The 12,423-nt window shown below is 41.1% G+C and overlaps 1 protein-coding gene across 1 annotated transcript in view; it reads right to left on the bottom strand.

The window, feature by feature from the left end:
• LOC308374392 (complement C3-like) overlaps positions 1 to 12,423 on the bottom strand; it is a gene marked incomplete at its 5' end in the record, with an annotated part of 32,901 nt that overhangs the window by 12,829 nt on the left and 7,649 nt on the right. Inside the window, 7 exons of the mRNA XM_080850169.1 lie at positions 339 to 478; positions 767 to 855; positions 1,737 to 1,857; positions 2,176 to 2,391; positions 3,460 to 3,531; positions 4,934 to 5,063; positions 12,060 to 12,212. Of these exons, the coding sequence (XP_080706295.1) occupies positions 339 to 478; positions 767 to 855; positions 1,737 to 1,857; positions 2,176 to 2,391; positions 3,460 to 3,531; positions 4,934 to 5,063; positions 12,060 to 12,212 (921 nt within the window). The remainder of the gene's footprint in view (positions 1 to 338; positions 479 to 766; positions 856 to 1,736; positions 1,858 to 2,175; positions 2,392 to 3,459; positions 3,532 to 4,933; positions 5,064 to 12,059; positions 12,213 to 12,423) is intronic.

Below are 12,423 nucleotides of genomic sequence, written 5' to 3'. Positions count from 1 at the left end.
AAACACCTTTGGCAGGTGAAACACACACACACTCGATAAATGACAATAGCCACTGAATGGGTTGCTGGATTAGAGACCAAATGATAGTGCTTATACCGTTCTAAATAAAAAGTCAAAGTCTCCCTGTCAGCTCCACGCACACTTTGGAGGGAAAAAAGACTTGGCGTATAGTTTATATTACGTTGATATATATGGTCATATGAATTATCACTGTGTTGTAAATAACAAAATGAATCAATTTGGGTTATTTGAAGAACAATCAGTGAGCTTGCAGTGGTGGCTTAAGGTCAATCAGTATAATGATAGTTACTGTGCTGTAATCTACATAATGGCGTTACCTGTAGTGTGTCAATGTGGTTGTTATGGAGAACAGCTTTGATCTCCAGCTGTTCGCCACGCTTGGCAGAGTGAGGAAGACGGAGGTCAATGAAGAAGTTCTTTGTGACGGTCAGTTCCAAGGGCTCTGCCACACACATACCTGAGGTCGAGGAGGTCAATAGTCATAATAATAATAATAATAATAATATGCAGTACCAGTCAAAAGTTTGGATGCACCTTCTCATTCAATGGTTTTTCTTTATTTTTATTATTTTCTACATTGTAGATTAATACTGAAGACATCACAACTATGGAGAAACACATAGGGAACTATATAGTAAAGAAAAAAGTTTAAATAAGACCAGAATATGTTTTAGATTTTAGATTCTCCAAAGTAGCAACCTTTTGTATTGTTATTATTGTTGTTGTTATTAAGTGTTTTCTTCACCATGAGTTTCAGAGAGGCTGATTGCAGTGATTTGCCAGCGGGTAGCTGAATCCTTCAGGTATTTTTTCATTTGAGTTGAAGTTGTGGAACTAAAACGGAGAACAAGAGTGATGTCACTAAGCAAACTCAAACACAAGCAAGAAACAGCAGCTGAGAGCAGAGACTGTGGGCCATAAAATAATCAGCCAAACTGATGCATGCATCAAGCAATCAGCCATTCAAATGCAAGCATCAAACATTCAGTCAATAAGATGCATGTATCAAACAATCAGCCAATCAGAGGCAAGCATCATGCAATCAGCTAATCAGATCCATACATGGAAGGAAAGTCTTCTTTTTCCGCTTTTACTGTAATTCTGAAGTTGTGAAAACTCCAAGACAGGAGGATGTCCCCCCTTCCTCCTGGTGAGGAGAAAGGCGGAGCCACCCTCCAGTGATTACTGTCCCAAGGACAGTGTTGCAAACACACACAGAGAAACAAACACACAGAGAAACACACACACACACACAGAAACACACACACTTACACACACACACACACACCCACACACACACACAGACACACACCACACCACACATCCACAAGTGTTTGTTGTCCATAGGAGAGTGTGGCAAACACACACAGAGAAACACACACACAGAGTCACACACACACAAACACACACACACACACACACACACACACACACACAAACACACACACACACACACACACACACACACACACACACACACACCCAGACACACCCACACCCAGACACACCCACACCCAGACACACACCACACATCCACCAGTGTTTGTTGTCCATAGGACAGAGTGGCAAACACACACAGAGAAACACACACACAGAGACACACACACACACAAACACACACACACACACACACACACACACACACACACACACACACACACACACACACACACACAGACACACACACAAACACACAAACACACACACACACCCACCAGTGTTTGCTGTCCATAGGACAGTGTGGCAAGGTCAGGTCCTCCCAGAGCCAGCTCTCAGGGAACTGTGTACGGGATACAATGTCCTCTGAGCTCAAGTACATGTCATCATCATCATCACCTACACATGGATATAAGCATGCGCGCACGCACACAAACGCACACACACACACACACACACACACACACACACACACACACACACACACACACACACACACACACACACACACACACACAAACACAGTCATACACACACACAAAATAGTTTAGATGAATGCGGGAATCTGTAGGTGTATGTGTGTGTATATGTGTTTGTGTGTGTGTGTGTGTTTGTGTGTGTGTTTGTGTGTGTGAGTGTCTGTGTGTGTGTGTGTGTGTTAGTGACAGCATGAGTATGTGTGTGTGCGTGTGTGTGTGTGTGTGTGTGTGTACTCACTCCGTGCGAGGAGCAGCTGGGCAGACTGTGCCTCACTGTTGGCCCGTGCCCTCTCCTCAAAGCCCCTCATGTCCCTGCAGCAGCGCAGGAAGGCCTGGGCGCAGCCGGCTTCACCGATCACGTACTCAGCCCGCCGCTCACAGCTCCTGCCTGCCAGGTCAGCTCTCAGGCCGTCCCCACAGCAGCCCCGCAGGCCCTCTCCCTCATACCGGCCCACTAGGGGAACAACACCAGCAGGGAGTCAGCATCATCAACAACAACAACATCAACAACAACAACACTTCACTGCACATAAACAACCATCGCCTCATCCAGGCCCTCACTCTCATACCGGCTCACTAGGGGAACAACACCAGAAGGGAGTCAGCATCATCAACAACAACAACAACACTTCATTGCACATAAATAATGATCACCTCATCCAGCCTTCAATTACATTAAATTACATTTTTTTTTATAAACAATACATTTGTTTCAAAGCGCCTACATCCTCATACTGGTTCACTAAGGAAACCACCCAAATAGGGAGTCAACAGCACTTCACTTGCACATAAACAATCATCGACTCATCCAGGCCTTTGCCCTCATACTGGCTGACAGGACTGGGGTTTCATTATAAGACTTCACTGCAACACAAGCACAAGTCTAACATGCCTATAATAACTTAACTTCATTGAGAGCTTTATCTGCATACTTTTTCAATGCAGGAAACGTGAGCTTGGAATTCACACACACACACACACACACACAGCCACACACGCAGACACACACACAGACACACACACACACACACACACACACACAGACACACACACAGAGACACAGAGACACAGAAACACACACAGCCACACACAGACACAGCCACACACAGAGACACAGCCACACACACACATTCACACACACACACACACAGACTCACCCACACACACAAACAAATACACACACCCACACACACACACACACACACACACACACACACACACACACATAGCCACATACACATACTCATCCTCATACTGTTTCTCCATAGGAACCATATGGGTGGGGATCTCATTATTAAACTTCACTGCGCCACAAGCACAACAACTCAGCCTTCTTTTAAAAATAATATGAAATTATTTGTGTGTGTGTTTGTGAGTGAGTGTGTATGTGTGTAAAAGTGTTTGTCTGGGTGTGTGTGGGTGTTTTTGCATGTGTGTGTGTGCGCGTGCATCGGTGTGTGTCTGTGTACACGTGTGTTTGAGGGGGTTAGAGCAATGACAAAGGTCAAAGGTGAATTCTGACCCAGTGTAGACTGCATGTCCATGGATGACAGGGAACGCCGACTTCTTTTCATGGGAGTGGAACACGTGTGAACTGCCAAACAGTGAAAGCAAAGAAACCAATCAGAATGATTGATCAAAATATAGAAACAAATAATGCTGGTTTACCTGACTTACCACATTACAGTAATGACACTTCAATTTTGTCATATGTTTTCTAGAGTGTGCATAAGGTGTGTGCTGTTCTGATTTTACTTGGGCAAGTTTTAATAGTTAAAAGGCGAGTTTGGCTATTTCAGTTATGGTTCATTGGATACTTGATACTCTGCTGACATAATTCATTTACATGGTTTCTCCGCAGTCATCTCAGAAACAAAGATGACAGGGAAAGGTACAATGTCAGCCTAAAATCAGAGAAAATATGAATACAAGTATGAGAATAATAACTTTAAGTGAATACAAACATATTCACGCACACGCACACACACACACACACACACACACACACACACACACACACACACACACACACACACACACACACACACACACACACACACACACACACACACACACACACGCACACACATGCACACACACACAGACACACAGACAGACTTGGGATGTACCTGAAACCAAATCCGTTATTCGGGAAAGTGCAAATATAGACAGATATTTATTCTACGCAAAGTTGCTTGTTATTATTTGAAAAAAGGTCAGCTCTCTGATTGACATGTCTGTGTGTCAGCCATTATGTTTTGCCCCATCAATTCATATGTTCTGTTTGCAACATAGTTGTTTCATTTACTACACGTTATTGAAAAGTGATCTCTGTATTCTGTAGTCCCCCCCCACTCAGTGAAACTCTGGCCAGGTGAGGGAGCTAGCAAGCCAAAGGTGCCTAATGTGTTTGCCTGATCTCTTTCAAACCCCACACATTAAAATGAAGCTTAGAACCTGTTGTTTTTAGTTGTATGTGTTAATTTCAACAAACAACAACAAAAGTCAAAATATTGTGAAAAAAAACTGCATTGTACTTTGTTTTTCAGTCAATAATCATATATTTTCAGACCACTCAGGCACATGCTTCATCAACATCACCCTACCAAGTATTCTATGGTTATTTAAACACATACTTTTACAATAGAATAATAGCAAAAACAGCCATTATATAGGCTACTCTAGAATGATGGTAACCAATGTTGGGGGTTGTCGGTATCACCCGTACTTCATCACTGTCTATGGTAAGTCTAAGAGATACATTCATATCATTACATTTATGCATTGATGTATGGGCTGAAACCAACCCCATCATAGTCACATAGTCATTTAATTGATACAAGGCATTTCCTGCACAAAACCCCCCACCCCCGAAGGACAACCCCTAATACAGAGACAGATAATTACGTCTTTGCACACCTCTAAAGCACACACTCACAAACACACACACACACACACACACACACACACACACATACACACACACGCCTCAATACCTGTCCTGGTGTCAGTTCCTCCTGCAGTACTTGACTCAAACACCAGTCCAGCATCAGAGAAAACTCCCATACTGTCTCTACCACTACCTGATGTGCAGCCAGTGTCGAGTCTCTCAACAACGTCCCAAATCTAGAATGAGAAGGTTACACACACACACACACACACACACACACACACACACACACACACAGACACACACACACACACACACACACACACACACACACGAACACATACACAGTAATACGCATGCAAGCAAACTACTGAGATGGAACTTAAATACTTGAAACAAAACACATTAATACAATTTAATTAATACAGTATTAAATACTTTTATAAGGCCCCCACCCCCTTCCTGGCCCCTCCCATGTTACAAGTCTCGGGTGGAGAGGGGAGGAGCAACAACAAAGAGGGAGAGAGAGAAAGTGAAAAAGAGAGAAATTGAGTGGGTGACATAATTGCCACATCTGCAAGAGTATTAGACAAAACAGTGAGGCAAATTGTTATGATGATGATCCATTCCCTGGCAACCTAGTACAATAAAAGCTAAATGAAACTACAATAAAAGCTAAAATCTTGGGACAGACTTGTAGTGGGAATCATAATTGCTGAATTAACGAGTTTGAGAAGGGAGAGTGTGGACTACTCCCCCTTCATCACTAAATTGATCTCAGCATAAGCCCTTGATCCATTAGTCTTCCATTTTGTCTCTCTTGTTTAATGTCTATGAGAAGCCATTTCGCCTCAAGTGGCTTTGATCACTCAAAGCTCAACTGCCTTGTATTGGTGAGCTGAATTTTGAGATATTAAACATTGCTTCCAGTTATAAACATTGCTTCAAGCTGTGCAGCAAATGGTGTTTTCTGGTTGCTATATTTGTCTAGTTGCTATGCTAGCTAAGTTACATTTTAAATAACCTTAAACAGTTTACATGGCAGATTTCCATTAGCATGAAGTGCTACAGTCTCTTCAAATTAACTAAAATAATAATAGGATAAGGCAGAAACCCTCAGGCTTCCTGTACAACTTCATATTAAAGCCCCATTATGCAACAATTATACTTCAGGATTAGGGTTAGGATAAGCAGTTTAACCTTAAAATAACAGCTTAAAAAAAATTGGGGCCATGTCATTGCCATTGCAGGGTCCATAGGCATATAATTGCATTCTTTAGTTTTGCCTGCCGCAGCCCGCCGACCTGACTTGTTTACTCTCTGCCGATCTAGTAAGTAGCTTATTTGCCGTCTTGCTTTGTCTTATGTTGCACTTGCTTGATGTTTGACAGTGTAAGGACAGTCGTTGAGTAACTAGTTTGTCATAATGTCCGAGTCAGCTCATTTCAAGAGATTTCGTTAGTTTTAGCTGCTAGCATACCTTTAGCGAATAGCTATTGATCCGTTATGCTGCTTTAACACAGGTTTACATTCGCACATATTAACATGAGTTCATATTCACACATATTACCATTAGTTCATATGCACACATATTAACATGAGTTCATATTCACACATTTTAACATGAGTTCATATTAACCCATGATCACCTCTCCGAACCTTTGATGGTTCCCTAAGCTCGAAACGGCTAGGTAAACTGGCATTAGACCTGCATGTTTTACGCTAACTTTGGCTCTCTACAACTGCATTCTGTTAAATACACTCAAGTAGGAACACACACACATCCTTTACTTTATCTTTATCGAGTGTGAATGAGGGCTGAGAATCAAAAGGGCGTAAGTGCCATTTCACCAACTTTACAGGAGAGCCAAAACAAAAAATGGCCATAGTTGGCTCTTACTTTCTGTACTGATTTAACCTATTTAAAGCACATTTATTAATACAGATGGATGATACGATACTTAATGAATAATAATTTATCTTAAGTAAGGTATATAAATATATTCTTCATTTCTAAATTTAAGAAATAGTGACATACGCCCTTTTGGCACCAATGTTTTCATTTTATTTGGATATAACATACGGGCGTATCTGATAATTTCATGAGCAGAAAAGAACATGAATGTGCTTTTAATAGAGCAACAGTAATTTTTACACAATAAAAACATTAAACAATATTTATGTTATTTCAACGCTACTGTATGTATTTTTGATTCGTTGCAGCAATAGAATAGACATAAAGTATAATCATACAATACAATGAACATCAATGATAATTGAATAATTAAATCATTAAACATTTAATTGAATTGATTAATTTAATGTAATCTATATTCTTGTTAAAATCTGATTCCAATGGGAATTCATGTTTTCAAGTATTTGGAGTATGCACAACAGTATTCATGAATTAATGACATTGACTAAACAAATCATGTGAACAAAATATGAAAAAGTTATAGTATATTACAATTGTTATTATAAAGTATTATTTAAATGATTGTTAAAATCTGATTCCATACTATCAGTGGACTAGACAACAATAGGAATTAATGTTTTCAAGTATTTGGAGTATGCACAACAATATTCATGAATTATTGATATTGACTAAACGAATCATGTGAACAAAGTGAACAATGTATTAAAAAATATATAGTATATACGAAATATTTAGTTGTTTAATTGCTACTATGCATTACATCTCACTTCATTCAGAAACCTTCAGAGACTGGTAACAGTCAAGATAGGAGCTGGGGATACTACCATTTGTGCATAGTGTGACCAGGTCTTTTTTTTTTAGTGCACTGATCCCTGGTTGAGATTTGTTCCACTTTTTAGGCCCAATTGCACGTGAACCTCTTGTCTCCTGTTTCCCAACTTCAAGAATGCGGAATTCATCGCTAGTAATTGCATTCTTGAATTGGATACATCTGGGATTTTCCTTGGTGTAGCGCAGCCATTTTATCTTCTGCCAGCGGACACTGTCTCCCTCAGTGTCTTTGGTTCTGTTTCGCATTGCTTGCTGGGAAAAAGACTTGAAGTCCAGGAAGTCAGTATGGCCAAGCTCTATCACATTATATGGCTTGTTCTTCCTTGCCATCCTTACAAGTGTGTAGTATCCCTGTGGACTGTATACAGGCACATTTTTTCTCGCAGTCTCAATAGCTGCATGGACACTATCACATTCCATTTGGCTGTGTCCAGACTCCATGAATTTATGGTCAATAATAGAAATGGGCAGGTTTTTCACAGCATGGAGACACATGGCACTGAAACCAGCATTTCTGTTCTGTCCTCCACATGTGTCAGAGTAAGTAAGTAAGTAAGTAAGTTTTATTTATAGAGCACATTTACACACAGAATACACTGACCAAAGTGCTGTACAATAAGATAAAAATAATAAAAATAATAATTAAAAATAACAATAATAATAATAATAATAATAAATAAAGATAAAAAGTGAATAAAATACAACAATACATAGAGGTCATAATAATACAACAGGGGGAACATTCATTTCCAGGGCATACCACACAGACATGAACAGGAGGTAGGCTAAAAGGTCAAGGGGCAAGGAAGGCCAGGGAGTAGAGGTGGGTTTTTAGCCTAGATTTGAAGGCAGAAATGGAGGGGGCGGATCTAATGTCCAGGGGGAGCTGGTTCCACAGACGTGGAGCAGCAATGGCAAAGGCTCTATCACTTCTCTGCTTGAGCCGTGAGTGTGGCACATACAGAAGCCCTTTGTTAGAGGATCTGAGGGACCTTTGGGCAGAGTGGGGCTGAACAAGCTCAGTGATATAGGCCGGGGCCAGCCCATTGAGTGCCTTATAAACAAATAAAACAATTTTAAATTGGATCCTAAAAATAACTGGGAGCCAGTGCAAGGAGGCCAGAATGGGTGTGATGTGCTCATGCCTCCTGGTGCCAGTTAAAAGACGCGCAGCTGAATTTTGGACCAGCTGCAGACGTCTGAGTGAGGATTGGGGGAGGCCCAGGTAGAGGGAATTGCAATAATCCAGCCGTGATGAAATAAAGGCATGGATAACTATCTCGAGGTCGTTGAGGGATAGGAAGGATTTCTACAGCACCACATGATCAGTGTCTGAAAGTGAGGACAGATACTTGAACATGCATGTACTTATCTCTGAGGATCCACGTCCTCCCTCACCTTCATGCCACATGTAACAATTTGCTTCCTTTCCCCCTAACTCATACACGGTCAGATTGTAGGTGCTTAGCTTCCTTGAGTAAAAGAGACTGCTCACATTACTCCATGGTGTGGTAAGCACTTGCTCAAAATCAAAAGTGACTGCCTTGAATGTAGACTCTTGTTGTGCTTGTCTCTTATCATGTTCTTTGTGATCTCGGGCCTGTATCTCTCTGTTCTGGTGTGTATTGTATTCCTCTAGATGGATTTCTTTGTCACTGTCATTTAAATGCTTGTAGCATTCACAGTACTTGCATGCATCTTTTGTGGGTTGGTGAAAGCCTAAGTTGAATTCTGTGTTGAATATATGCCGGTATAAACTAAGTTTCTCTGCACTGACTTTCCATTCCTCATTGCATTTGCTGACATAGAGGTCATATATCTTTGTTACATTCAAATTCTCCCCAAGGTATTGCCTTGCTGTGTATTTGAGTACTTTTTGGAGAGATTCCTAGATTTGTGGAGGACTGACCATTCCCTGCTGTTCTGGCAAACTTCTCAGAGATATCTAGGGTTTTCAGGAAGAAATCCTTGCAGGTTTGAACTTGCTTTCCCTGTGTAGTTAGTTTGTATTCAATTGAGTTCTGCCGCTTTGATACAGTATGTGTTGTCTGCCTCTGTTTAATCTTGGTAACCATGTGGTTTAGGATGAAGTCTTTCTGACAAGAAACATCTCCCATTGACCAGAACTGGTCAAAGAGGTTTTGCCTCTCGGACTGAGGGAAGTTCTTATTACATTTAAATCGACAGGTGGTACAGTCTTTTTCTTTGACCTTGCGCGCTGGAACGTTTATGCTTTTGACATTCTCATAACTTTGGCCGGATATTCTGAGCCTTTTTTGGACATTTCTTTTCCAGCTATCAGGGTTCCTTTGTCTTTTTCTTCCCTTTTGCTCACTCTGATTCTCAACTTCTTCTACTCTCACTGACTCCATGTTAACAACATGCTCCAACATTTCTGCACTATCCCATATTTAATCTATTCTAACTGGCTCCAGAGTTAGGATGATATACTGTTCTAGAGTCTCGCTTAGCTCCTGTGTCTGTTCTTCTTCTGCTCTCTCTCTCTCCTGTGTCTGCTCTCCTGTAATACATAAACACACTATGTACACTGTTTCTGTATTTGTCTGCCCCTCACCCCACTTAGCCAGCTAAACTGAAACATGTTGAGTTAAAACTTACCATCCTGTGCCTGTGCCACAGTTCTCTCTCTCTCCTTTGCTTGCTGCACTTCTCTCTCTCTCTCCTGTGCTTGCTCCACAGCTCTCTCTCTCTCCTGTGTTTGCTCCACTTCGATCTGTCTCTCCTGTCTCTGCTCCACTTCTCTCCCTCTCTCCTGTACTGCTGTGCTACATAAACATACATGTAAACTATTTCTTGACTTATCTCCACCCCTCCCCCTATTCTCTTTATTTGTCTTATAACTAAACAGTGATCAAATACCAACATGCTGAAACATATGCTATTAGTTTATTAGGTTAGTGAGGCAACTAGCCTCCACTCCCTAAAGGCTAAACTAGCGAGCTAAAGGCTAACTTTACTGAAAATTGTTACTGTTAAATCGTATCCTCATCAGTCAGACTCATAACATTTTCTGTAATACACACATGTAAACTGTTTCTCTTATGATCCGCAGATCCCCCCTTCACCTGTCTTATAACTAAACAGTGATCAAACAAACATGCTGAAATAGGCTACTTGTTTAGCAGGTTAGCTAGGCAACATCGACTCGCTAAAAGCTAAACTCACTAGCTAAAGGCTAACCTTACTGAAACAAATGGGGAGTTAAAACTTACCCTTATCACTTATTTCTGGTATTTGAAATATCTGCGACAATACCTCTTCTACGTTAAATACCACTTTTCTTCTGCAGCCTTTTCCACTCTGACATTTACTTTCAGCCATTTTGTCTTATGTGCTGTCTTCAGACTTGGTCCATAATACATACTTTCTCAGTGCCAAAAGGGCGTAAATACACTTACGCCCTTCTGACTCTAACTTCTGTTGTATGGTCACAGTTAAGACCTTTGTTTTTTGTTTAATAACTCTTAATTTATAAATATTTTAGTTTTTATAATGTTGTCAGTAGGAAGAGCTCATCAAGAGCTTTCAGGTGATATATATAACTCAATTTTGACCAAAATGTCACTTACGCCCTCTTGATTCTCAGCCCTCGCCATGTTGTTTTTACTGGAAATATTGATGGGATTTGTTTGTGAAAAAGACAGCGTGAGATAGAGACACGATCATGCTTTGCCAGGCGGAAAACAATTAATTCCCATGTTTAGGGCAGAGCAGCACAGGGTTGCAGAAATCAGTGGTGTAGTCCAGGGTTTACGCAGATATACGGAGTATACCCACTTATTTTTTCAGTAAACATTGCGTATACCCACTTCTCAAAACAGGGCGTTTATCCTGTGCTGTATGGGCTGCTTTAAAAAAAATAAGAGTATACCCACTTCTCCAGGGACCACTACACCACTGGCAGAAATGTATAAACTTAATTAAGTTAATAGTTGGGAAAGTACAGTAGTTAAAATAATCTTTAATATCATGATTGGATGGATGGATACCCTGATGATACAAATATACTAATTATCTATACACTATGAGGACATAATATCATTACCCTGCTCTGGGTGAGTCTGTGCTTGTTGTTGAGTACGTAGACTCCTTTATCCACAGCCACCAGACCCACTCTGGCCCCAGGGTCATACACTGATACTGATTATCTATACACTATGAGGACACAATATCATTACCTTGCTCTGGGTGAGTCTGTGCTTGTTGTTGAGGACGTAGACTCCTTGATCCACAGCAACCAGACCCACTCTGGCCCCAGGGTCATACACTGATACTGATTATCTATGCACTATGAGGACACAATATCATTACCTTGCTCTGGGTGAGTCTGTGCTTGTTGTTGAGGACGTAGACTCCTTGATCCACAGCAACCAGACCCACTCTGGCCCCAGGGTCATACACTGATACTGATTATCTATACACTATGAGGACACAATATCATTACCTTGCTCTGGGTGAGTCTGTGCTTGTTGTTGAGGACGTAGACTCCTTGATCCACAGCAACCAGACCCACTCTGGCCCCAGGGTCACCCGTGATGGAGAGAGTGAAAGGTTTATGAGGCCAGTACTCCTTTTGATCAGCAAGTTCCACTCTGAGCTGTGTGCGTGTGTTTGTGTGTGTGTGTGTGTGTGTGTGTGTGTGTGTGTGTGTGTGTGTGTGTGTGTGTGTGTGTGTGTGTGTGTGTGTGTGTGTGTGTGTGTGTGTGTGTGTGTGTGTGTGCACAGAAAGAAAGAATAAGACAGGAAGTTAAACGTAAATGATTGGTCATACAGGTGCTCTTTATAGTTTAGGTTATACAAAGTAAAAG

This window comes from Sprattus sprattus (assembly GCF_963457725.1).
Source record: "Sprattus sprattus genome assembly, chromosome: 1".
In the NCBI taxonomy this organism is placed as follows: domain Eukaryota; kingdom Metazoa; phylum Chordata; class Actinopteri; order Clupeiformes; family Clupeidae; genus Sprattus; species Sprattus sprattus.
This window is presented reverse-complemented; position numbering and strand designations above follow the sequence as displayed.